Source organism: Rattus norvegicus, chromosome 1 (assembly GCF_021556685.1).
Source record: "Rattus norvegicus strain SHRSP/BbbUtx chromosome 1, alternate assembly SHRSP_T2T, whole genome shotgun sequence".
Taxonomy (NCBI): Eukaryota; Metazoa; Chordata; class Mammalia; order Rodentia; family Muridae; genus Rattus; species Rattus norvegicus.
Window position 1 is genome coordinate 239507023 of NC_141534.1, and position 27397 is coordinate 239534419.

The window sequence follows — 27397 nt, forward strand, 5'->3', positions numbered from 1 at the left end:
TAATGTTTGAAGACCATTTATTAGAAAGAAACCAGTGAGACATTGTGGCAGCAGACAGGAAGGGGGTTTAGGGCCCTGTGAAGGGCCGGGGGCAAAGGGCAACAGCCACAGTGCTGCTGCCACCTGCGGATAGTTCCAGGTTTAGGTACTTGACAGCAGCGTTTAGAAAGTGGTTATCAACAATCCAGATAAGGCAGTAGAGAAACACTGACAAAGGACAAAAGGTTCATTGTAATCCTAAGCCTAGTCCATTTTGAAAGATCAACAGTGAAATTTAAACATCAGAGATTCCTTCCCACTCTCAAATATATCAGAACCATTTGTTGGCATTTGTATTTTGAGTGTCTGAAATAAAGTAGGCCAAAATTTCAAAGGCTCGAACAAGGGCTTGATTCTTTAATTTAGCACCAAGGAAAATAAACAGTGGAATTGTCCTTTTATTAAACTTCTCATATTTTGTCCCTTCAGGCCACAATATGTAAGGACAGGTCCTTGTCCCACTAAGGAAACTAAAGTGACTGACATTTTAAAATAGGTTCTCAGAGTTGATTTAGTGGTACACACCTGTAATTTAAGCACTCAGGAAACTAAAACAAGAGGACCATGAATGATGAATGTGAGGCCAGTTTGGACTATAATAGTCTCAAGCCAGCCTGGGCTACATAGTAAGACCCGCTTCAAAAACTAAGGACTTGGGCTGGGTGTCATGCTGGTGCACACACCTTACACCTCAGTACTTGGGAAGCAGAGACAGGTGATCTCTGAGTTTGACGCCAGCCTGTCTACATAGTTCAGGAGAACTAAAACCAAACTGTGTCAAAACAAAACTGAGTCATCACCACCAACAGCATCAACAAAAAGGGCTGGAGAGCAAGGACAGAGTAGGATGTTTGCCCAGTGCACAGGCTGGATTGGATGCCAGCACTGTAGGTAGATGAGGAGGCTGCTTGGATGGCACCTGAGGAGTTGTTTCCCTTTAAGGTAGGGTGGGAAGCTGTAGCACACAGTGATCCCAGCACTTGAGAGAGGCCAAGACAAGAGGATCTTGAATTTAGAACTTCAACCCAGGTATAAAATGTCCGTAAGGGAGTTCCTTTACAGTGCTTTTGAACCCACTGTGCAAAATCCTTCTGTTACTACACCTGTCGATTGGTCTTTCTGTCAAGGGGCTGTCCCCATGCCCCATCTACTTCCGCAGTGGCAAACTGCCATGGGTATTGTGTCTTACCCTTTAGTTTTCTGTTTACTGTCTTGCTCATCAAGGCAGGCAGTCCATTTGGATCAGAGTGGGAAACTGAGAGGTAGGTCCTAAAACATGGTCCTCCATCTGAGTGGCATGTGAAAACTTAGGACTTCATTCCATTGTCAGTTGCCAGTGCTCCTCCTAGAACCTAGGTCAGTGAACACAACCACATACCTCAGTCCACACATGTTTGAAAAAGAGGACGATCCAGATCCAAGTCATGTGTTCCTAAGTGCCAGTGGCTGCGTTTTCATAGAAGACTGGGTAAGTAGAGGGTGCACAGCCTGGCCCCTGTGCCCTGGCTCTTGCTGTAAGGCAGCAGTGAGTGTGCGGCTAGCGGCATCTGTAACGCTTGTAGCTTTCTTTCTGGACTCTATAGACAGCATCTCCCAATACCACATCCCCGGGCTAGAAAGCATCTTTCTCGATCGCAGTGGGCACTGCCTTATGCAAAAGCCTCCAATGAGATATTTAGCTGCCTCGAGTGACATGTAATTTTTTTTTGAACTTTTCCAGAAAAACATGAAAATGTGATCAACCACTCTGACTAACTGAACAAAGGTTAGATGATTACCAGTTGCTCTCTCTCTTTTTTTTTTTTTTTTTTTTTTTTTTGGTTCTTTTTTTTTTGGTTCTTTTTTTTTTCGGAGCTGGGGACCGAACCCAGGGCCTTGTACTTCCTAGGCAAGCGCTCTACCACTGAGCTAAATCCCCAACCCCACCAGTTGCTCTCTTAATTGTGCTCTGAGTTTGTTTGTTTCAACATGTCTGACGTTTTGAATTGCACATCCATGGAAGACAACTAGATAAACACACGGTCAGCCTTAGTTTCTGACTCATTAGGCAGAGCCATTAGGACTAAATCATAATTTTCAGAGAAGTCTTAGGAAAAGAGCTTCGAAATACAGAGGCGAGGGGAGGAGTGGAGGAGGCCCTGCTTCATCCCGCCAAGTGCCTTCCTCAGGGAGTAACAGAGGCTTTTTGGATGGTTTCTGGAACTTTCATTTGCAGGAAGGAGTATACGTGGGGCCAGATCTTGTTGGTTTCTGTTCCGGAGAATGTTTCCAACACCCCTTTTTTCCTAAAGATGAAAAACAAAATAGGTCGGTAGACTACACAGGTCTGAGTGTGCCTAATGTGCTTTTGTAAAGTTCATGTGAGTTTAGATGTCCTGTGTGTTTAGGTCTCTGATCCAGAGGTAAGAAACTTGGCTGAACATTGCAAAATCTAGACTGCAGTTCATGTTTTATCCTGTGGCGTAAAGAATGGGGCTCTTTAAAAGGATGTCAGCTGTCATATTGAGACTGTGCTGTTCGTTAAGCCTACGTATACTAATGCCATACATCATGCCTTAAGCCTACGTATACTAACGCCATACATCATGCCAAAAGTCCAGACGCTCCTCCGTGCAGACACACTTGTCTTCTTGGTAGGTACTCAGCCTCAATCCCCAGGTTGGCAGGTTCAAAGCAGAGCCCATCAGCCACCAGGACATCACCTTGGCCTTGTTTTCTCCATGGAAGTCTCTAATACTCATTATCCCACCTTTGACCAAGCTCCCCTTTCCCTCTGCTCCACCTTCCTGACCTGTTTCTTCTGTTAGGGTTCTCCATTTATCCTTGCGGATTGTCTGGCTTGTCACTAAACAGACCAGTGGTTGAATATTTATTTTGTTCCAGTGTTTAGTACGGGAATGGATGAAATGTGGTGCTCAGAATCCCAGGATTTGCTTCTCAAACCTCACAGAACCACCTTAAGGTCCTGAACTCCCGTAACCCACACACATTTCTTGGGTGTGCACACTGGTTTGCAAGTTACCCATGGGGCAGATAACACTTGATTTATTACTTCCAAAAGCAGGCTGTGATGGCTGTGCAGCCTTTCTCACTGGGCTTTCACTGGGACAGAAGGGTCCTTTTATTGACACCTTCTAACATTTGTGTGGTTAACTTAATAATAGCGACTGCTTTCTAAGTAGACAAGCATGTGCTACAGAGAACATTTGCAAAGGCAGTATTTGCATAGTAGAAGCCCTTGAGCGGCTAAATTCACAGGCAGGTAGAGCTTTCAGGAGAGCAAGCCTTGAACAGGAGAGCAAGCATTGAACAGGAGAGCCTCTGGGAGACTCTTTAGTGCTGAGCTACGATACCAGGAGTGCGTCATTGCCTAACTGTTCACTCCTCAAGCTGTGCCAAGTGAACGTTGCCAATTGTAATTTCTCTGTGATGAAATGGAACCAGCTACAAAAATTAGTCTTCCAAAGAATAAGAACATCACGTTTCCAAACAGATGAACATTCCATGGCTGGGAAGAGTAGGACAACTGTAAGCGTTTAAATAACAGTACTGGCTATTGTTAGAGGTAGCTTCTTTTTAAGGCTCTCCCCATTTTCCTGTAAGCCCAGAGGTAAGTCTGTGCATGGGATCTTAGGCAGAAAAGCTTGAATTTCTGGCAAGAAGTAGCAGACACCCAAAAAGGAAGACCCCCGTCTTATCCCCACACTCCCCAGTCCCTGATTTCTGTAGCTTTTCCGAACTTGCCACATTTTGACAGAGCTAATCCCTGCGGGCACTTCCTCTCTTCACAGTCCCTTGGTGGTAGTTTTTATCTGGCCAGACACAAAGCATCCTCTGTTTTGTGTCCTGTGGAGCAGTCAGGCTGACCACACTCAGTACACGAGGTTCTAGTGAGCTTTGTTCCCACAGCCTCTCAACAGTGCATGACTGGAGCTAATCACTATCAGCCCCATGGCTTTCGCTGGGAAGTTGGAGGTGGGGCGGAATGTCTCTCCTCTGTTCCGTTAACTGAGCTGGTGCTGAGCTAAAATCAGAAGACATTGCAACCTCTGGTGACTGAAGCCAGCACAGGGAATGGACCCGATAGGGCTGAGTTTTAACTGCAGTGCTTAAACTCCTAGGCCAGCGGGCTGTATTTGGACCCCTCCCCTAACACCATTTGCTTAAGCCGGTGTGAGGGTTTCTGGTAATGAGCATGTGTTGAATCTCATTGCATGATAAATCTTGTTGCCCAGTTCTCCTCATTATCTGTGCAAAGTGAGTTTCGTGGGAGCTCATAGGAACTGAGTCTAATTGTCTGCCCCAAGGACCTGGCACGGTGCCAACAGAGTACCCAACATTGATTCTGTAGGTAGCTGAGGATTCTTCAAGCCCCTACTGGTTCTAAAGCAATATACTATATATATATATATATATATATATATATATATATATATATATATATCTTTGACTTAAGTAATGAATCCGTGTCGTAGAGATGAAAAAGCCTTGCCCAGGGTCATAGAGCTGTCAATCTTGAGAGGCAGACTCCATATACAAACACAAACTTAAAAGTAATGGCTGCTGTAGCAAGTGAACTGGCAACTCTTGTAACTCCACCCTCCAGAAATAAACTGTTGGACATATTGGGACAGTTGAGAAGCTGGCTTCAAATTTCCTTGCACACTTAGCCTAACACAGCAGCAGTGGCCACCACAAGAGCAGCTAATATATGTCCAGTGCATATTGTGCATCCAGGACAACTTTAGGAGTTACACACATAGCCTCCAACCTCACCCACTTTTCATGAAAGAGAAGCCAGCCAGAGAGGTTTAGCAAGAGGCAAAGGAGAGCTGGGGTTTGAACCTGGGCCTCTGACTCTGGCATCTATTTGCAGCACCAGGTACCGCTCTGTACAGCACGTGCCGTCTTGCCCCTGAGTCTTTCGGGATACAAGGAAAGCAAAGAGCAGCAGGCATCCCCTGGAAGAAGGAAGGGTTGAGGAGACCAGACTGTTTCTTGGCCCGAGTCAGGTGGCAGCTCTAATAGCTCTCATATTCTCTAGGATCAGAAGGCCTTGAAGGACAGCTAAGGATGTAAGTGAGCTTTCAAAGCTGTCTGACCACACACGTGCTCCTGGGGCTTGGCTGCCATTTGAGAGTCTCTGCTTAAGTGTCCTCTCTTGGCACACTTAGTGGGCACTACTGTACTTAGTACCCCAGCACATGGCAGGATGTGGGTGGAAGTGCAGCCTCCAAGCCTGGATATGGACTCGTCCATGTCCACCCTCCCAAGCCCCACGAGTGACAGTGGAACTGGCAGTAGCCCAGCCCCACAGCAGTATGAGGTTCCCCGACTAGTGGCCGTTCTGTTTCATCTGAGTGATTTGCAGAGCAAAATTTTACTTAATAAAAGGCTTACTCAGTCTTCATGAAAGAGGAAGATACAGCCTTTCTGGCAAATACCAGCAATCATGCAGGAAGGAGGACAAAGTCACACAAAAGCAGGGGACTGAAGCCCTGCCTACTTTCTGGTCTTCTCTTCTTTAGAAATTTCCTTATTGCTTAAGCCACCTGGGATCAGGCCCTCTGATGGCTTAGTATTCTAGCTGTAACGTATGGAAAACTATACGTTATGTATGGCTGTGTAGGCTGAGGAACGTGAGCACTCACTGGTAATACTGCAGGACCGGCTCTGTCTGGGCTTCATACGCCTTCAATCTCTTGATCACCGTCTCTGGTTTGTCGTCCTCACGCTGAATCAGAGGTTCTCCCGTTAGGTCATCGATGCCCTAAGCAGCCAGCAGAGGAATGTCAGCTCAGCAAAACGGTATTTAAGCAGATAGCTTCTACTGAAGCACCAATCACAACACATGCTGATGTCCCAGTAAACAGGATCCAAGCTAAAGGCAGAGCTTTGGCCATTCACATAATGCTGTATGGTGTGGATTTGGAAGCCTCTCCTCCCTCCCCACCCCACCCCCGGCCCCTCCTAGGCCCAGGTCCTCAAGGGTTGGCTCCCAGGGATGGGATACTGGAGGTGGTGGGAATTCCAACTGCAAGCCAGTGTTGTAAATCCTCACTGCCTCTGCCCTTCACTCACTCTGGCACTGAGTAAAAAAATAATAAACGCTTTTTTTCTGTGTTAGGTTTCTTACTGCTGTAACTAATACCTGAGAAATACAACTAGGAGGGGAACAACTATTTATTTTGACATAGTTTCAGAGGGTCCACATCTTGGCTGCTTGGGCTCATGAACCTGGACTTTAGAGCATCATGGTTGGATTGGGGATGCAGGTGGGTAGGTGGGGTTTTTTCACAGAATGCACAAGCAGCAGAATGGGGAAGGAACTAAGGATCGTGCGTAAGCTGCAGACACCCCAGTGACACACTTCTTCCAGTTGTGTACCACCTCCATCTGGAGACTAAGCAGACCACACATTGAGCTGTCAGGCCCTTTCATATTTCAGCCACAGCAGTTCTGAGTGACTAGCAGTCCTGTTAGAGCAGGAGCACACTCTTACCCTATCAGTAGTCTTGAAAGTATGACAAGTTGACAGAACTATGTCTGTGAGGGTGGACGCAGCTCACTGTAGTCACTCACCACAGTCTTGGGAGGGTTGAATTCAATGTTGTAAACTCGGCCACTGGCAGGATGAATCCAGCGAGCAGTAAGGCGTTGTTTAATGACCTCAAAGGGCACGTTGAGATTTATCACTGTGTCTATCTGATAAACTCTATCCAGGGCTTCTGCCTGTGGAAGTGTCCTTGGAAATCCTTTAGGTGAGGGGAGTAGGAGAGGGAGGGGACGGGAAGGCAAGAAAGAAAAGGTGTTAGGCAAATTGAACCCAAGGAAGGGCAGCAGGCATGTTGATCAGAGCAGTGATATAACACATTTGCTGTCTACTTGACTGGGCTGTCCAGTGCTTAGATATTTGGTCAAACATTTTGAGAGTGCATGTGACAGTATTTCTGAATAAACAGCACATTGCCCTCCCGTGGCTGGAAAGCCTTGGTGAAAGTTGGAAGCCTGAGTAGAGGAGAAGCAAGAGAAGATTGTCGGCCTGCCATCTGACCAGAATCTTCATGCTTCTGAGCCAAACTGAACTCAAGACAGGGTCGATGGCACACCTGTAATCCCAATACACGGGAAGTAGAGACGAGGTCCCAGAGTTCAAAGCCTTGGCTAAACATTAATGGAGTTAAGGGCCAGTCTGGGCTACATGAGACTCCAAAAACAAACGAAAGGAGCTCAAGACATGGCTTGGTGATTTAAGGCACTTGCTGTTCTTGCATAGGACCCAGGACCCAACGTGGCAGCTCAAAGCCATCATAACGCTAGTTGGAAGGATCTGGTTTGACCTCCTGGCCTCCAAGGGCACCAGGGGTGGCACATGGGACACGTACATAACATGCAAGCACAACTGATAAAAATACATCTCAAGTGAAGGCAGTGTGAGTCACTACACTTGGTTCTCTAAAACAACAGCCAAACAAACACAAAGCCAAAATCTACAAAATAACAAAACCAACACAAAGTACCCTCAGTCCAGTGGTTCACAACCACCTGTGACTCCTGCTCCAAGGGATCTGACTCCTGGCTTTCTCTAGCAGCCTGCACACATGGTGAGTTCACACAACACAAATTTAAATAAGGAGGTAGAGAGGCAGGCTGATTTCTGAGTTTCAAGCCAGCCAGGTCTACATTAGGAGTTCCAAGCTAACCAGAGCTGCACAGTAAGACCCTATCTTTTAAAAACAGCAAAAACAAAAAGCAAAAAACAAAAAAGGATGAATCAGAGGACATTTTCGGTTGCACTCAAAACCTCAGGAAGCTGTGCTGAGAATATGACAGCAAGGTACAGGGCAGCATGCAAAGCAGTTCCAGTCTGAACATCCCTAATCCAGACGTCTAGATCCAGTGACATCACAGAGTGTCCGGTTTGGGGTTTAGGGTGCTAAAGAATGCTCAGCTGGCATGTGGTCTGAGATGTTTGAGAAATGGGATACTCAGCCAGCGCAGCTGAAATAGTTTAAACAGTGTTGTTCAAAAATAGAAACGCAACTAGAATGATTACTGACTCCCCAAGTACACTGGGGAATTTGAAATAATATTCTGATCCCAAATTTTTTACTTTGTAATGTTATGACGAGGGACATTCTGTCGAGAACACTTGGAAACGCTAAAACATTTTTTCAAATGTGATAAAGGTTAGAATGCATTTGCAATAATTTGTTGGAGCAAAAGCACATCTTGCTAACAAACATGGAGAACTTTGTTCATGACGTAGACCTTATAATGTGATAAAATGACAAGAAGCCTGGACAGAGGGAAAATAGCCTCCAAATGGAAAGTAATGGCAAGAGGTTCAGCCTGTAACTTTTATATAGCCCCAAGTTGGGGAAAAACAAGCACCTACTATAAATTGTGTGATGAAGTAAGTCATCTGAGAGAAACCATTTTAATATGCTTTATTAGAATTTTAATAGAATATCAATGCACAGAATGCTTTCATGTGCCAGAGTCTGAACATTATGTGTTTTACAGGGACCATTTCTCAAGTGCCAATAGGCATTAGACAAGTGCTGCTGTTACCCCATTTACGAGTGAGGGAGGAGGCAGAGCAAATGCCCTGCTGTGGCCCCTACAGCTGTTCAGCAGTGGCAGGGAAATGTGAAGACAAGCTGCCTAACCCAGCACCTACTCGTGTACCCAAAGAGTTTGCACTGAAAAAACCCTAACCAAAATACCTCGCTATTGACCCAGTTCTTCCTACAGTGTCATACTGCTACTCTTGCAGAGGACCCAGGTTCCGTTCCCGTCACCTACATAGCACCTATGACCACTGGTAACTCCACTTCCAGGAGCTTGGATGTCCTTTCTAGCCTCTAAGGGCATCACACATGTGGTACACATACATAGGTTCAGGAAAAGCACTCTACACAATTTTTTAAAAAAAATGTTTTATCTTTAGTAACTCAGAACAAAACATCCATTAGGATAAAAGACCTGAATCAAAATACCCTAGGACAGGAGAAGAAACATTCTTTTCACCATCATTCCAAATATTGAAAACCCAGCTGCAACCCAAGCTGTAGCCAGATCGGCCTTGGTGAGTTGAAGTACATGTTATTGAGCCTGTGCATAAACTCAGTCACTACCACCATGGCCACTTTGTTCATGTGCCCATTGAGCAATGGCAGAGGATATGGAAATATATATATGGCTTATAGGCAATGATCCAGGTAGTCAAACAATGGTTGTCAATCCACTGAAGGTTCAATAATCTAATAGTTCAGTTCATGAGGCTAGATGTCTCAGCTAGACTTCAGTATATGCCAACTAGGTTCTAATGCCAGTGACAGAATGGACTTGCTAGTGGGAGAGCCAGGGCAAGCAGGCAAAGGAGAGGAAGCTTCCTTCTCCCAAGTGTTTTATATAGGTTGCCTGCAGAAGATATGGCCCAGATTGAGGTGGATCTCTCCACCTTAAATGATCTGGATTAAAAGAGGGTCTTAGCGGGTTGGGGATTTGGCTCAGTGGTAGAGCGCTTGCCTAGGAAGCGCAAGGTCCTGGGTTCGGTCCCCAGCCCCGAAAAAAAAAAAAAAAAGAAAAAAGAAAAAAGAGGGTCTTAGCACTTCAAATGAAACAAGGGAAAAAAAAATCCCCTGCAGGTGTACCCAGCTACTTGGAATTTAGTTAATCCTAGATGTCCTCAAGTTGACAACCAAGAACAGCCATCACAAGTCCACCCTTTCTCAACTTGGTCATGTTTAATTTCCAAATGAAAACGACCAAGTCATAATGCCTAAATATAACTATCCCACACACAATCACTAACACATTATATATTTAACCAGGTCCATCATACAACTGCAAACACATTATAAATTTAAAACAGGTGGCAAATGTCCTTTAAGGGACATTCTTTTAGTATCTCAAGACTTTAATATGACAACCAGTGATAATCTCTCGATTGATGGTATATGACAAAAATGGGGGAAAGAAAACAAATATCTGTATAGACACATTCTTAATAAAATATTATGGAAGCATTCGTGTCAGTTATCCTCATTTCTGTAACTGGTCACGTGGCCTTAGGTGGTATTTATTACTACCTTCCTTTGCTGCCCATTCTATTTCCTCCTCAGTCTTGGCTCTTTTCCTGGAGGAGTGACCCATACCTCCAATCCTGATGGGTCTGTGTCCTTTGTCATCCTGCCCAGATTAGATTGTTAGCGTGCCCTTAGCTTTAAACACAGGACATGGGAACACCAAGAGAACCCTAAAGGATCTCCTACATTCCAGACATCATCTTCCTAACCTCTGTTGTAGAGAAGCAATCCAGTTTTCCTGTGGAAATATGGATCAATCATCCCTCCTAACAGTTCTTTAGCCTGTTGGTTTAAGGGCATCAGAAACCCAAAGTGGCCAGGGGAAGTCTGAGCTTCCAGGTCACTGGAAGGCTTATTGTGTCTCCTGGCAGGAGCACTCCCCCTTCTGGAACCACATCTTCTAGGCCAGGAAAACTGAAGATCATGGAAAAAACTTTCCTAGTGGGTCACCAGGGGTGATAGTGGGCCTCTTCCCTTTTCTACCCCTTGATTCCTGGACCTGTGGATCTGGCATGGGAGAAACCATACCACATATTGGACACTGATTCAAAGCATATACTGCCTCTGGAGAACCCTGTCCAACCATCTAGGCTGCTGCCACCTAGTTGGCATTGTTGTGTATTCAAAAGGTCATTCCATCTCTCTATCCTCCTAGTTGCTTCAGGATGGTGGGAAGCATGGATTCCATGGTCATGGACCCACTGTTGCACTTCTCTGGCTGTGAAGTGAGGTCCTTGATCAGAAAATATATTGCCTGGAATACCATGATGGTGGATAAGGGATTCTATCAGTCCTTGGATAGTAGTTTTGGTAGAAGCATTACATGCAGGAAAGGCAAATCCATAACCAGAATAAGTATACTCCACTAAGAACAAAACATTGTCCTTTCCGTGGAGAAAGTGGTCCAGTGTAGTCAACCTGCCACCAGGTAGCTGGCTGGTCACCCCTGGGAATGGTGCCATTATCTGGGGCTCAGTGTTGGCCTCTGCTGTTGGTAGATCTGGCATGCAGCTGTAGCCAGATCACCCTTGGTAAGTGGAAGTCCATGTTGTTGAGACCAAACATAACCCCCATCTCTGCCACCAGGGCCACTTTGTTCATGTGCCCATTGAGCAATGGCAGGGATGTCCTGGGAAAGAGGCTGACTGTCCACAGAACGGGTCATCCTATCCACTTGATTATTGAACTCCTCCTCAGCTGAAGTCATCTTTTGGAGCATTACGCAGGACACAGTAGCTTCACATCCTTCATCCATTTGCAGAGATCTATCCATCTTCTTCCCCAGATGTCTTTCTCACCAATTTTCCAATCATACTTTTTCCCAACTCCCTGACCATCCAGCCAGTCTATTGGTGACAGCCCATGAATCAATGAGCAATCACTCATTTAGCTACACCCTCCAAATAAAATGTACAGCCATATGTACTGCCCTAAGTTCTGCCCACTGTGAAGGTTTCCCTTCACCAGTTTTAGGGCTGTCCCAGAAAGGGTTGTAATGCTGCAGCTATCCATTTCTGGGTGTGTAATGTGTCCAGTTCTGCCTCTATAATGTGCAGAACCAGGTCCCAGTCTTTTCTTCCTTAGTCAACCAATCACAGGGCACACACCATGAAGCAACAGATGCATGTTTAGCATTTGGGCAACTTCTTCACTTGATTATGCCTTCAAAACCTGCTTGGGCCAGATGTCATATGAAAAGCACTTTCATTCGATAATGGATTGCTACTGTGCACGTCCTACTTTATGATCTGGTGAGTAAGATAACACCCAACTCATGATGGGCAGCTCAGGTCACATGGTAACTTGGTGGCCTACTGGCAAATGTCCAGTTCTCACTAAGGCACAAATAGGCCAAAAGCGCTCGCACACTCTCACTCTCTCTCTCCCTCTCCCTCTCCCCTGCCCCCCACCCCCAAAGGGAGAATAGTTGTCTGAGATGATGGTAGAGCCTTGCTCCAAAATCTAAAATCTCTTCTGTGATTCACCTATTGGGCCTTCCAAAGCTCCAAACAGCATCCCTATCTGCCACCAGCACCTCTAGCACCATCAGGTCCAAGTGGTAGGGCAGCCTACACACCAGCCTAGTCCTGTTGAAGAACCTTCTCCTGTTCTAGGCCCCACTCAAAATTAGCAGCTTTCTGGGTCACTTGGTAAATGGGCCTGAGAAACAGACCCAAGTGAGAAGTGTACGATCTCCAAAATCCAAATAGGCCCCTAAACATTGTGCTTCTGTCTTGGTGGTGGGAAAGGCCAGGTATAACTCAAACTCCACCTTGGAATATCTCTGCATGCCCCACACCACTGGACTCCTGAGGATTTCACTGAAGTGGAAGGCCTTTGAATTTTAGTTGAATTTATTTCCCTTCCTCTGATATGCACACATATTACCAACAAGTCCAAAGCGGTTTATTGCAGGGTATGTGATCACACTGTGAACACTAAAATTGTTACTCGCTGGGGTGGGGGTGTTTCTAGCTGTCGTGTGGCTCAGCTCTTAGCACACACCTTTAGTCTTTCTGGCTGGAATACACACACACCCTTCGTACACACCTTTAATATCCAAAAATGAAGGCAAGGTTAGTTTGTAGAAGGAAGCACCCATGTTTAAAAATGATGTCTGATTGAGTGGGAGGAAAAGTAATGAATCAGAGAAAGATTTGACAGAATGAGTCAGAGATAGGATAGGTCAGAGGTTGTGGGGAAGAAAGGGAAGCTGTGTAAGAGAGCAGTGCAGAGAGAAAGAGAAAAAAGGGGCAGTTTTACCTGGAGAGTTTTACAGAGACAGGTTTAGGAGAAAGCAAGCTGGACACAGGTGAAGACAGAACAAGCCAGAGAATGAGGAACCAGAAGATTAGATTGCCAAAATTAGTATGAGGCCAAGCAGAGCAATTCAGAAGAAGCCCAGAGAAGCCAGATTGAATCAGTCAGTGTGGAGAGGAGTTCTGAGGCAGATCAGCTGAGTTGAACCAGCCAGCCAGAGATCAGAAAAGACAAGAGAGGGGTGAGATTATTCAGCAGTGAGTCTCCGAGGCTGAAAACATTCTAGGCTTACATTAGATTGTACAGAGGCTAAATGCTACCAGAACTGGGACTAGGTTAGCAGACAGAGGCAGTAAGCCCTTGGAGATGACCATTAACAGGCGAATAAGAGTGGTTGCTACCTCCTACTCACTTGGTCTAATCAGCATACTGTTGTAAACCGGTAGTGATGTTCTGTGGACGGGACATACAATCAAGATCCTCCCAAACTAAGTTAGGACCCATGGCTGGAGAGTTAACCTGTCCAGGAGGTAAAACTATAAAGATAAACGACTGGCCTTGCAAATGACAGCAGATTTCTTCTGCTGGTCCTTGCGAATGGGTGTAAAGAAAACATCACATCTGCTAGATCAAGAGCTGCATACCATGTACCAAGAAATGTCTTACTCTGTCTACTGGCTGGTTTTTGTGTCAACTTACTCAAGCTAGATTCATCAGAGAAGGAGCCACAGAAGAGGAAATGCCTTCTTGAGATCCAGCTGTAGGAGCATTTCCTTAATTAGTGATCAGTGGTGGAGGGCCCAGCCCACAGTGAGTGGTGCCACCCCGGTAGGTGGTACTGGTTCTATAACAAAGGCTGGACAAGCCAAGGGACGCAGGTGAGTAAACACCATCCCTCCATGGCCTGTGCATCAGCTCTGGCCTCCAGGTTCCTGATGTGCTTGAGTTCCGGGTCCTGACTGCCTTTGGTGATGTACATTGATATGGAAGTGTAAGCTAAATAAACCCTTTCCTGTCCAACTTGCTTTTGGGTCCTGGTGTTTCCTGGAAGCAACAGAAATCCTGAGGCAGTCTGCTTGAGTAAGGATACCATATCTGGCACCTCAGCTGCAGTTGGAGTCACTACTTGATCTGGTTTTTAATAGGTGTCATTCTCCATAATCCACCTGTCTTCTGCACTGGCCAGATAGGAGAGTTAAAAGGACATGTAATGAAAGCCACCACCCCTGCATCTTTCTAGTCCTTGGTGGTGGCACTGATTTCTGCAGTCCCTCCAGGGATGTGTTACTGTTTTGGACTCACTGTTTTCCCTGGTAGTGGTAATTCTTTTTTTTTTTTAAACATCTTTATTTATTATATACATTGTAGCTATCTTCAGACACACCAGAAAAGGGCATCAGATCTCATTACAGATGGTTGCAAGCCACCATGTGGTTGCTGGGATTTGAACTCAGGACCTTTGGAAGAGCAGTTGGTGCTCTTAACCACTGAGCCATCTCTCCAGCCCCGGTAGTGGTAACTCTTAAGGCTTCCGTTTACCCTTTCCAACCATTGTACTCCTCAGTCCACAGGTGGGAACAAGGGGCTTCCGGTCTGCAAACAGGCTCACGTCTGGAAACGGTTCATGGTCCAAGACTCCCTTTTGCCATCATCCAATGTAGCCTTTCTTAGTGGTTTGAGAATTTTTCCAGTTATACAGCTCAAACAGAAATGCAGTAGATGTCTTATCTATTTCATGCCTGTAAACCCCGTGATTGATTTGCCAGCACCAAAGGACCATATGAGTCATGCCACCATAAAAATCGCTTTGCCTGTGCTGATCATCCCAGGTCAGGCCTTCATGGACATTGCTTTGTCTGTGCTGCCCATCACAATAACTACGATCACCTTGCTTTTGGCCACTCAGTGCTGCTGCCTGACTCCTCTTACTTTGGGTCCCAGTTAAACCCAGTATGCATTTAATCCATACAACTCAATAGGCATCTCCATCCCTAAGGCCTGGCACAGGGAAAAGGGGTGACAGCAAAGCGCTTTAAATGTGCTGGTGCCCCTCTCACCATTTTGCATCTCTCAGGATTAGTGAGGGGCCTATCTTCTGGCCCTTCCCAATGTGAAGGATTAGGTTTTACACAGCGTACCCACCCTAGCATTCTAATTTTCCTGAGCCTTGAAATCTACTCTTCGACACTGGGCCAAAGGCACCTCTAACTTCCTTTTAGTAAGTTATTTTTTGAGAAATGCTTCAGCCAACCATTCAAATAAATGTTGACATCATTTTCAATTGTGCAAGCTTCCATATTTAAACCTAGAATCTCTCACTCAGCGGGCCCAAGTCAACAAACTCAGCCTGTTTCAGTTTTATGTTCCTTTTACCATTATCCCACGCCCTTAAAATCCATTCCCACATATATTCCCCAGTCTTGTGCATGACTGAATTAGCAAGTTCATTGAGCAGTTTAGTAGTGTGGTGTACCTCCTCCCAGACTACACTTTATCTCCAGAAGCCTTCTTAGCCTTAAGTCTTGTTCTAGGCCTACACTATATTGTAGGTCTAACTCAGCTGCGTGGGTTTTGGTTAATTCCAGATATTGTCAAGTTGGCATGCAAGAATAGCCATCACGGTATGTGTCCCTCTCTGTGTATGTGCCACAGTTTAGCTAATAAGTGTCATTTCCACAAAGCTTATGTGTTGAAGTCTTGGTCTCCAGTTGGCAGATCCAGTCATTGAGAGATGGCTGTGACTCCATTCGTGATTAATCTCTAGGTGCAGTCAATGTGAGAGGTAGGACCTGCTTGCAAGTCACTGGGGGCGTGCCTTTGAAGGGTATACGGTCCCTAGCTGCTTCTTGTCTCATCAGAGTTTCCTGAACACCATGAAGAGAACAGCCTCGACTCAGTCACACTCTCATGAGACAGCGGGCTACATGCCACATAGACTGAAAACTCTGTAGCCAAGGACCCAGATAAATCATCCCACTTTCCAGTTGTCTCTCTGAAGTATTTGTCACACCGGCAAAAGAACCTGACTAACATAATATAGAAAGAAAAACAATATTAGATATTATTTGGTAGGGAGAACAAAACATCTAATAGTGAGTGGAAGTGTGTGTGTGTGTGTGTGTGTGTGTGTGTGTGTGTGTGTGTGTGTGTGTTTTCATTTCTATAGAGAATGCTTCTTTGAATTAAAGAGAGGCCATTAAAAGTAGTGCTGTAGAAGGGTGTGATCATTGAAGACTCCCAGTCTGCTTCTCTTATACATTTTCACCCGCTTTAGTTTTTCTAAAGGAAAAGGCATTGTTCCAGTACAACAAAGAAGAAATAAAAAACAAATATTCCACATTCCAGGCCCTTCCCCGGGTGCCTGCCTTTGGCCCAGTCCCCAGATATGCTCCACTGATGGCCATGGGCTGGTCTCTTGGAAAGTATGCCACTTCCCTGTGCTGGGCAGTGTCTATACTCAACCTTCAAGCACCTCGTTCCTTCAGCTAAACAGGCCCACACAGGCTGCCTACCACTGGGAATGCCTCTGAATCCCAGCATCTCAGAGAAGCAAGCCTTCATTTAACCCGAGAATAAGTGTTGACCCATGTATCCATCTTTTCTATGAGAAAAAGAAGCAAGCAGCTACCTGCTCTATCACAGGCTTGGGTATAGCTTAATTGGTAGTGTGCCTGCCTAGCATGCAGGTGGCCCCAAGGAATCACGACACCACATAAACAAGCTTGTCCCCAACCCCTTCCTGTCATCCCAGCTCCTGGCAGACAGAGACCAGATCCAAAGCAGTTCCTCCTTAGCTCTACTGCAAATTGAGGGATGTGTAATACCTTCTCTCAAAAATAAAATAAGTTGACCAGTTAACTAATTAAATTTTAAAGAGACTCATAAGTGAGACTGACTGTCCGTCGTGCCAGCTGCTCATTCTCCTACCAGCACTCATTACGTCAGCTGCTGAGATGCTCAGGGCACTGCACTTACCGTCCAACAGCCAGCTACACTGGGTAAGGTTTTTCAGCTCATGGAGGGCCAGCCGAGTCATGACATCATCCGGGATGAGCTTTCCTTGGTCAATGAAAGTCTTGGCCAACACACCGATTTCTACAACAGAGGGAAAAGCCAGTAAGTGTGTTTACTGTGTCTTGTTCCAGATCTCAGGAGTTAGTTATCTATAGGATGCTTCTGGGCCTCAGGTCCATGGGAAAGTGTGTTATCAACAGCTCTTTTTGCTACAAGCATAGGTTATGATGGATGTGTAATACCAGCAGGCGGGAGAAGGAAGATGAGTTCAAAGCCAGCCCTGGGTACATAAATGGGTTTGAGGCCAGTTTGTGCTACAGAGGACCCTGCCTTAAAACAAGCAAACCAAAGAGAAGCAAAGACAGCAGGATTACCCCACATTCAACACCCACGTGGTCTGCAAGGCCCAGGCAATCCAGAGCTAAAGAATTAGCTCTTATCACAAAAGAACAACAAAACCAAAATGGGAGTGGTGTGGTGGTGCAGTCAGAAGGCCACCACAGGAGGATTTCTGCAAGTTTGAGGCCAACCTTAAATACACGGTGAATTCTAGGCAGCCAGAGATACACAGAAAGACATGTCTTAAAAAAACGAAAACATCAAAAGCCCTAAGAGGCAGGAAAAGGTAAGGGTGTAAGTTTAGCTGAGTTTTAAAAGTGGTTGCTTAGCATGAGCGAAGCCTTGGTTAGCTCTCCAGCACAGACTGACCACAGTGAGTGAACAGCCTGTAATCCCAGCATCAGGTTAGTAGAAGCAGGAGTATCAGAAGTTCAAGATCAGCCTCAGCTATACAGAGAGTCCATGGCCCACCCAGACTACAAGAGACCCTGTCTCAATTTTTACAAAAGTAAGGCTATTTCTCATCATGTAGTGTATATGACAATATAAACGAATGTTTGCATGTTTCATTTTCCTATAGCTTCTAAAAACTTTTTGTAGGAAAAAAACTACAGAAGGGCTTGTGAGGATGGTAGCTTAGTCCGTAAGCACTTTCCTCGGAAGCGTGGGGACCTCAGTTCAGTCCCCAGAATCCACAGAAAACAGGAGCTGCTGTGGTGGCTTGAACATGTCTACGGCAGAAGCAGGTGGATCCCTGGATTTGCTGGTCACAGAGCCTACCTCACTTGGCAGATCTCACTCCAGGCCAGTGAGAGGCCCCACCCCAAAGAACAAGTGGACGATAGCTACACTCTGAATTTTAACCAGGAATGTATCAGTACTGTACCACCTGCCTTTTGACAAGCTACCGTCAAGTTTACAAAACAATGTCCAGGAAAGGACCTGTTTTCTGAGGGTGTTCTCCAAACTCATTAAAGTAACTCTCTTTGGGGGAGGTGGGTTGTGGATCTGCTATTCAGAGCACTTTGCTGCTACTTCAGAGTTCCTGAGTTCTGTTCCCAGGACCCGTACTGAGTGGCTTAAAAAACACCTGTAACTCCAGCTCCAGGGGATTCAACGCCCTTTTCCGGCCTCCAAGGGAATTGCATTCACATGTGCATGCACACACACACACACACACACACACACACACACACACACACACACACACACATGAAATTTTAGAGTAACTAAATAAAATAGCCTTTGGACAGTTTCATGTGCATGACACAGATCTCATATGTCTCTTGACTACTTTTTTTTTTTTAAATAGATGTATGGGTGTTTTTCTGCATGTATGTCTGGGTGCTATATGCATATCTGGTTCCCAAAAAAAGCCAAAGGAGGGCCTTAAATCCCCTGGAACTGGAGTTACAGATAGTTATGAGCTGCCATGTGGTGCTGGGAATCAAACCTGGTCCTCTGGTAGAGCAGCAGTTCTCTTATTAGCTGAGCCATCTCTCCTGGCCCATGAATATTCCTTTAAATCTCACCCTACCCCTACATAGTTATTATAATACTTCACGGTATTGAGTACTTCATGAGAATTACATTTAAAAAAAAAACACAAAAATCTCCCTGGGCCATCGTTCCTCCCTCCCACCACTATAAGCCCTCTCCCCTTGAGGATGATGCAGCTTAGAAGGTTTCTTCTTCCAGACCTATCTGTCCCCAGCTACCTCCTCGCTGTGCTTCAGGACAGGATTTCAGCCCAGTTCCACAGGTCTGCCAGTGGCATGATGCTTGCCTAGCATGCACACGGTCCACACGGTCCACACGGTGTGTCTTCATCTTACCTCTTCCCTTCTGCGCTCGCCCCTTCCCTCCAGGACACTCACACGCTGTGACCCTCCTAACCTTTGCACAATTCCCTTGCTCCTTCTTTAGTTAGATAATCTGATTCATAACTGTGTGGTTTGTCCAGAATAAACAAATCGAAAGATACAGATGTGTTGGGTGGCCAGACGTTCATGAGCCAAAACTCATTATAAAATCTGATGCCCAGAGAAACAGTGTTGAGAGGCAGGAAAACCTTTGAGAGGTTTGGGTCCTAACTCCACCCTCGTAAAGAGATTTATGATGTCGGATGAGTTCTAGGTGACTACTTATTGTGGTTTCTCTCTTCTTCATGCACACATTTGCCTGCAAGGTATAACATAGCACAAACCCAGGTACAGCCCTGAGACTGTGGGACTTCCAATCCCAATAACTATGTGCTCCATAAACTTCGTTTTTTTATATATGAATTATTCAGTGTCTAGTCTTTGATTATAGCAATGAAAACAGACATTATTTTAAAGGACTCTCTCTTAGCATTTCCATTGCTGTGAAGAGACACTATGACAATAATAAGGCAATTCTTATAAAGGACATTTAATTGGGGCTGGCTTACAGGTTCAGAGGTTCAGTCCATTATCATCAAGGCAGGAAGCATGACAGTGCCCAGACAGGAATGGGGCTAGAGGAGCTAAAAGTTCTACATCTTGTTCTGAAAGCCAACAGGAAAAGACTGTCTCCCATGTGGCTAGAAGGAGAGTCTCAAAGCCCACCCCCACAGTGAGACACTTCCTCCAACAAAGCCACACCTAGGAAGGTCACACCTCCTAATAATGCCACTCCCTGGGGCAAGCATATTCAAACCACCACAGACTCTTATATATAAGACATCCTCCCCTTCCTTGGTAACCAGAAGTTCTTTAGGCTTCCATATACTGCAAGCTCCCCTCTCTGTCTCTGTCTCCCCCATCCCTCTTCTGAAGCCACAAGTCTGCATTCTGCTATGGACTGAGCTACTTCAGCCCGAAGTCCATACACTGAAACACTAACCTAACCCTAATTCTCACTATATTCAGATTTATTTCCTTTGAGAATGTAATTAATGTCCAATGGGGTCATAGGGTGGGGTCTCAATCTGACAGAAACTGTAAACTCCCAGGAGACAGTGGGAGTGCCGAGCACAGAAGAAAGGCCATCCGGGGAGAAAGTGAGAGGGTGGCTGGTTACCTGCCAGAAAGGCAAGCCCCACCAGGAACCAGCTCCCCCAGAGGCTTCATCTTGGACTCCTAGGCTCCAAAACCTCTGCTATGTCAGCCATCCAGTCGGTATGTTGTTATGACAGCCACTGTGACCAGTACACACATCCACGTGCCTGCCTGACCCAGACCCCTACCCTCACTGTGAGCACCTTCAGTGGAATCTCTACTCTGTGTCCACCTAATGGACCCACAGACACTGGGTGGGTGGATGGATATGTGGTCAGACAGACGGCTGAGGATTCTCTGAGTTCTAGCTGTGGTGTTGTTTTTTTTTCTTTTAAGAACACCTTTTATTTTAGTCTTTGGCTTTTAGCGTATATAAGCTTTGTCTCCTGGTCATATCCACCCTGTTCCTTAACACCCCCTCGGCCGTTCCCATAGTGATGGTAATACCTCCAGGTACTTCTACCATGTTCTCCCAGTTCCGTGTTCTCCTCCTGTTCTTGCCTTGTAGTCTGCATTAGTACCGCCCCTTACACTGTTGACTGATCATTAGCTGTGGTGTTTTATTAAATGATCTACAAAGAGGGGCCGTGTGTTGTGGGGGATGAAGGAGAACAAAGAACAATGACACATGCATTAAAAAAAAAACAAAACAAAGGAAACACATTGTTTTCTATACTAAAAATATAAAAAAAAAACCCTAACAATTTATCAGAAGCTTACCTTTTGTGGTTGTAGTCATAATCCAATCTTTTGGAGTGTTTGTTTGTTTGTTTAAGATTGCTCTGAATTATTTAGATACAAAATAATGGAAAAAGAGAAGCTAATTCAAGCATCATTACATAATGAACACATTTTAACATAATCACATAATACAATAAAAGGTAATGAAGTACTAATACTACAACATGAGAGAACCCTTAAAAACCTAAACTGGGAACAGTGGTATTCACCTCAAGTTTCAGCCACCTAGGAGGCCAAGGTAAGAGGGTCACCTGAGCCCAGTTCACATCTGCCTGGGCTACACAGTGAGACACTCTGCAAACAGCAGACACAGCTCAAGGTCAAAGACGCTTACCATTGAACCGTACAACCTTACTGGACCCACATGATAGAGAGAGACAATCCACCCACCCCCAAGTTGTCCTCTGACCTCCACATACATAGTATGACACACATGAATGTACATATACACGCACATACACATACTTGGAGGCAAGAGGCCACACCTCAAATCTCTCCTCCCCAGCCTTCCCCAAACAGCCTAAGAACATGCTATAAATAAATATTACTATGTTAAGTGAAAAAAACCAGGGAGAAAACCCCACAGACAATGATTTCATTCCTGCGACATGTTCAGAATGTGGGAATTGAAACATACAGCAGGTATTGCCTGAGGCTTGGGTGGGGCAGGTGGGGATGGGAGTGTCTCATAGGTATGAGGGTTTTTTTTTTTTTTTTTTTGTGGGTAATAAAAATGTTCTAAAATCAGTTGTGGTAACAGTTACCTAACTCTGTGACATACTAAGTGCACTGGATCTTACATACACTTTAGATGTTGAAGGTACATGAATCATCTCAACAAGGCAATGCTGGGAGAGATGAAGGGCACTCCCAGACAGCATACACACTGTGAGCGGCCTGTGCTCCCACTTCCAGAAAGGCAGTGCTTCCGGGCCTTGCTAGTGATATGAGCCCTGAATGCAGTTCTCAGATCCTGGTGACCCCAACCATAAAATTATTTTGTGGCTACTTCATTACTGTAGTTTTGCTACTGTTATGAACCGTAATGTAAATATTTGTGTTTCCTGATGGTCTTAGGTGACCCCTGTGAAAGGGATCATTCAACCTCCAGGGCGTCTTGACCCACACAGGTTGAGAACCATCAGACAGATTAGCATCAAGCTTGTTTGTTTAGTTAGTTTTTTTTTTCTTTCTTTTTCTTTTTTCTTTTTTTCGGAGCTGGGGACCGAACCCAGGGCCTTGCGCTTGTTAGGCAAGCGCTCTACCACTGAGCTAAATCCCCAACCCCTTAGTTAGTTTTTTTAAGATGAGGTCTCTGTGTGTTGCCTTGTGCCCTGGAATTTGCTCTGTCACCCACAGGTTGAGAACCATCCCACTAAGGGAAGGCAGATTAGCATTAAGTCATGTGTGCATGAAATAATTTTTATTTATTTATTTATTATTTATTTATTATTTATTTTGGTTTTTTAAGATGAGGTCTCTGTGTAGTCTGGAACTTGCTCTGTAGACCAGGCTGGCCTCAAACATATTAAGATCCAACTGCCTTTGCCCCCACAAGCGCTAGAATTTTATATATATATATAAGTACACTGTAGCTATCTTCAGATACACCAGAAAAAGGCATCAGATCTCATTACAGATGGTTGTGAGCTACCATGTGGTTGCTGGGAATTGAACTCAGGACCTCTGGAAGAGCAGTCGGGGCTCTTAACCACTGAGCCATCTCTCCAGCCCCCACAAGCGCTAGAATTAAAGTCATGTGCCACCACTGCCTGGCATGTGCATGTAATGTTTTACAAGGCTCTCATGGCTAAATATTCGTTTCAATTTTTTTTTTAATTCCAAGCCAAGCAAACGTATTGACTATTACAAATTACCTTTATTAAAATAACCTCTTCTACCTCAATCTGAGGTAGTTCTCCACATCTAGTCTCATGGGTCTACACAATGATACTTGGCCATATGGACACTTGGGGGCCCAAGACTATCTACTGAGTTAGGCTCTCCCTCCGAACAGAGGATAGCGAAGGAGATTTAAATGGCCAGCCCTCTGCTCTGGCATTACAAATAAAGCACCCACCAACGAGCAGACCAGACTTTGCTGCTTACACTCTCAGCTTACTATGTCTGCCTTAGATGAAGTGTCACTGTCTCCCTTAGCAACACCGTTTAATCAGTAAGCTTAAATATCCACAAAATAATAAGCTAGCGTTTCTTGCAAATATGTTTTGAAATAATTTTTTTTTTTTAGAAAAAAAAATCTACTTAAAATTACATCATGAACCTCAGTTTGGGAAGTCCTGAACTGTGGAAAAAAATATATACAATTGACTCTCGGGGCCTGGGTTTCCACCCCGGTACCTCAGAAAATGCGGCTTATTTCCATTTTGGTTGTTGTGTATATGATTTGACTCTCACCCTTGTCTAGGCCCATACTAATGATTCTGTATCGTGGCCACTTCAGGATATGTGCTGCCTGGGTGAGTACAGAAAAGCTGTTTATCACTAAGGGAATTCTTCGACCTCTGAGAACTCGGTTTTCTCATGAGAGGACTGGGAGGATTCCGGTAACTATGTAAGTCTCAGACTGTAGCTGTCTGACTGCTCTGTCCTGGTTAGTAATCTAAGGTGCCCAGGTCTGCTACTGTCAACAGGGCAACTGGTGTTTCCAGAGTCGTTATCTCTTCTGAGAGGAATGTTTTTCTCACATAGACTTCTTGTCTTAGCGAATACTATTCACATCTGGCATTTTCAAAGTAGGTAACTGACATGATCACTGCTGGAAGGAACGGATCCTATCACCATGGCCACCAAACGCATTCTACACTGTGTAGTCAGGGTTATAAAAAGCACTTTTATGAACTGATTGGCAGTTCCTGGAAATTCCACCCCTGGAATTTACTCCAAGGAAAATAAGCAAAGCTGCCGCCAGCTCTTCGGATGCACAGCGCTCTTTATTACAGCAAAGGATGGGTGAGAACAGAAATCCAGTAAATCAGGCTCTGGGGAGCCAGCTCCGGGGTACAGTGCCTGATGAGCATGCACAAAGCTTGAGATTCGGTTTCTGGCCCTGAAGGAGATGTAACAGTCGATAACGGGCAAAGTCTAAATTCACTGTGCAGCCTGGGTGACATTGAATCTGAGATGATACATAAGCATGCTCACAGCACACGAGCAATAAGGCTAATAACAGCAGCTCAACCGACCGCACACAGCGCTACAGAGGGGAAGGAGAGAGCACCAGAGGGCTAATGACCGCCTCTCCTGGTGAGGCGTTTATACAGAATGTCAGCTCCCCTTCTGTACTCTCCAGGCTTTCCTTCCTTCCTTTCCCGTTTGTTCAGTCATTTGTTCATTCATTCCTTCGTCTCTTCCTGCCTTGTGACTTAGCATCAGAAAACACGAAGCACATTTTCAGATTTTGTTTTCAGTAGTGGTTTTTTATTTCTTTCTTTCCAGATTATATCTTCTTTGCTTGATTCTGTGGAAAATATCCAGTCCATTCACAAATATTTATTGAGAATATATTCTCAATATATAGAGAGAATATAGACTATATTCTTAATATAAATTTGCAAAGGACCTACACAGGATCTGTCAGATACCACTTAATAAGACTACGTAATAAGCCATAACATCTGTGGGAAGAGTCTCATGACCCCTCCCAAGCTTTGGTTTTTGTGCTTACTAAGGAATTGTTCATACAAGTGACCCTGACATCCCAGGACCTGCCCGTTCTGGATTTCAAGTGTCAACTAGATGAGCCAGGCTCAGTGGAAACCATCCCAAGGGGCCTGGCTGGGGCTTCTCTCTGAGATCTGTAACTTTTCCCAGCTGAGCAAAGACTCAGCTGCCTGTGTGTACCTTGAACTTTGACCTGCAAAGACTTCCCTGGTGAACTTTAGTTCTAGGAGGGCCTGGCGGATCCAGATCCTTAGTTCCAACGCTGATGAAACTGAGGCAGGAAGATTGCTACAAACTCAAGACTAGCCAGAGCAACTGTGTGAGACCCTGCTAACACAAAAACCTACTGAGTGGGCAGTTGAACAGCTCTGTGTGTTTTCTCTCCTCCGTCTCTCCAGAGGCTTTCTGTGTTACAGAGTTGCAGGTAGTGGTCAGCTTGATGCTTAACAGGTGTTAAAGTGAAGCAAGAAGCATGGTTTCTTCGTTTTTCAAAACTTTATTTAGATGCCCTTTCATTTACTCTCTTCAAATGTTTTCCTGTCAATGAGCATTCTTCGCCACCCAGAGTCAGGCCAGCTCCGAGTCAGTAGGCAAGTCATCCCTAAAGACTTCTTCTGTACTTTGGATGGCAGCGAACGAACCCGGGCAGTCTTCAGGACTTGGGACTGTTTGCAGTAACTAACACTGCAATCTGTTGCCCTGAGAACATTTAGCAAGAGTCAAACAACCTTTCGATAATAAAGTTTAATTAACTGCGACCTTTATTATTTCTTACAGTCAACACTAGAAGAGAATAAAAACATACTCCAGGGGCACAGAGGATCCAGCTGAAGAGACTGGAAACACTGGGTTAACCACTCCCCCCTCATTTGAATGTTTTTTAAACAAACAAACAAAAACCAAAGCAACACCCTTTCCTAGACATTAGCTATACACCCACCAGGAGGGAGTGGACAGGTAAATACATCCCGGTAGATCCAGCAGACACATGGTAAACAGTACAGTGGACATCGTCTCCATATGGGATGACCGGCTGAATGCCGAGTGTGAAAACACGGATGTAAAGTAAATATATGGTAACTTGATACACTGAGGTTGTATGAATGAGCTTTACACAAAGACATTTCCAGAAGGAAATACAATGTTTCGCTCTGAGGAACCAGGCTGAGGTAGGACTAAGAGAAAATTTTGTTTTTTACTTTTTTGTCTTTCCTTCTCTCCCCAGCATTCTCATATTCTCTCTCTCTCTCTCTCTCTCTCTCTCTCTCTCTCTCTCTCTCTCTCTCTCTCTCTCTTGAACAGGTATTATTTCTGTGTAAATAAACTTCAAATGAATTTCAAAATAGGCACTAGTTTGTAATTGAAGGTTAACACTGTTGTGGAGAAACATCTGGTGTAAGCTTTTTAAAAATAGTTTACAGCTGTTAGTTGACTGGTGCCTGTAATCCCAGCACTTACTAGGGAGGCTGAGACAGGAGGATGTCAAATTTAAGTTAAAGTTAGCCTTGGCAACATCGAATGACACTGTCTCATAAAATAAATTTTTAAAAAAAAAACGCTTTTCTTAAAAGTAGAACTTACCACAAACCCACCCATTGTAAAGTGTAGTTTGTTGACTAGATTTTTGTGCTGAGTTAGAAGAATTTGGCAGGAGAAACACAGCAATCGTTTATGTAACTGCTACAAGGATAACTTTAATGCCTAAGAAATGTCTGGGAACATCAAAATCTAAGCCAACCTTGTGACTGCAATGAAAATAAGTAATACTTGACCTTGCAGAGAGAAAGGTCAGAATTACAAGATCCCACGGAGCTTACCAAGGGCGGGAGGGGGGAAAAAAGCTAACATGGGCGAGCCAAAGCGTGCCTTCTGTGTACAAGGACACGTGGAGAGGCAGGCACAGCTACCCCCCCCCCGTACCCCCCTCTCGGATGGACCCCACAGCAGCTGCCAGCCCGGTCGAATGAGCTTCTCAAAACAAAGCCAAGGGCTTTCCTTCAGTCTTTGAACTTCCTAGTCCCTCCCCCCCACACACACACACACACAACCCCTCGCAATCTACCCGAAGCTGCCCACGGAGGCCAGAGGATTCCGGGCGCAGCGGCTCTTTCCCCAGGCGAAGTCGGGGAGCACTGTACCCGCGTCGCAGGACCCTGGACCCCGGCCCGCAAAGCCCCGCTGGGACGATCGCACGCCGCCAGCCCTCGGTCTCGGCTCCCACCTGTGCCCTGCAGCATGTTCTGGCGGAGCAGGTCCCCGCTGGAGAGGTGCTTCAGCTCGAAGTGTTTGGTGATGCGTGACGACACGGTGCCCTTACCGGAGCCCGGGGCCCCCATGATCACGGCGCGCAGCAGCCGCCCCGATGCCCCCATGGTGGCAAGCGGTGGCCGAAGCTGCGCAGACGCTGAACTGCGGCCTGGCCTGGGCGCTCAAAGGCTCTGAGGCCCTGGCCCGCTGGCAACTGCAAGCGGGCGGTGGCCAGGGCGCCCGGCTCTCCCGGAAGTGAGCGACGGCCACCGGGGCCGCCCCGCCGGCTGCTGCACCGCCCCTCCGCGCCCCTGCACCCCACTCCCTTGGGCTCCACCCCGCGCTTCTTGGCATTCCCGGACCCTCGTGTCCTGTGCTGCCTGGTCCCAGCCTGCAGGCTGCGCCCGTCTGCATTCTCCCCAGTAGACAACCTCTAAGCACCCCCTTCTACTTCTAGTC

General features: G+C 45.6%; 1 protein-coding gene across 1 annotated transcript; it reads right to left on the reverse strand.

Annotated features, from left to right (window-relative positions):
• Window positions 1-27195, reverse strand: Ak3 (adenylate kinase 3). The gene is given in 5 exon segments (NM_013218.4): window positions 1-2324; window positions 5691-5809; window positions 6622-6794; window positions 16869-16988; window positions 26913-27195. Coding segments are annotated over 5 exon segments (684 nt in total). The 5' UTR covers window positions 27064-27195; the 3' UTR covers window positions 1-2203.
• Between the last annotated feature and the right edge of the window lie 202 nt (window positions 27196-27397).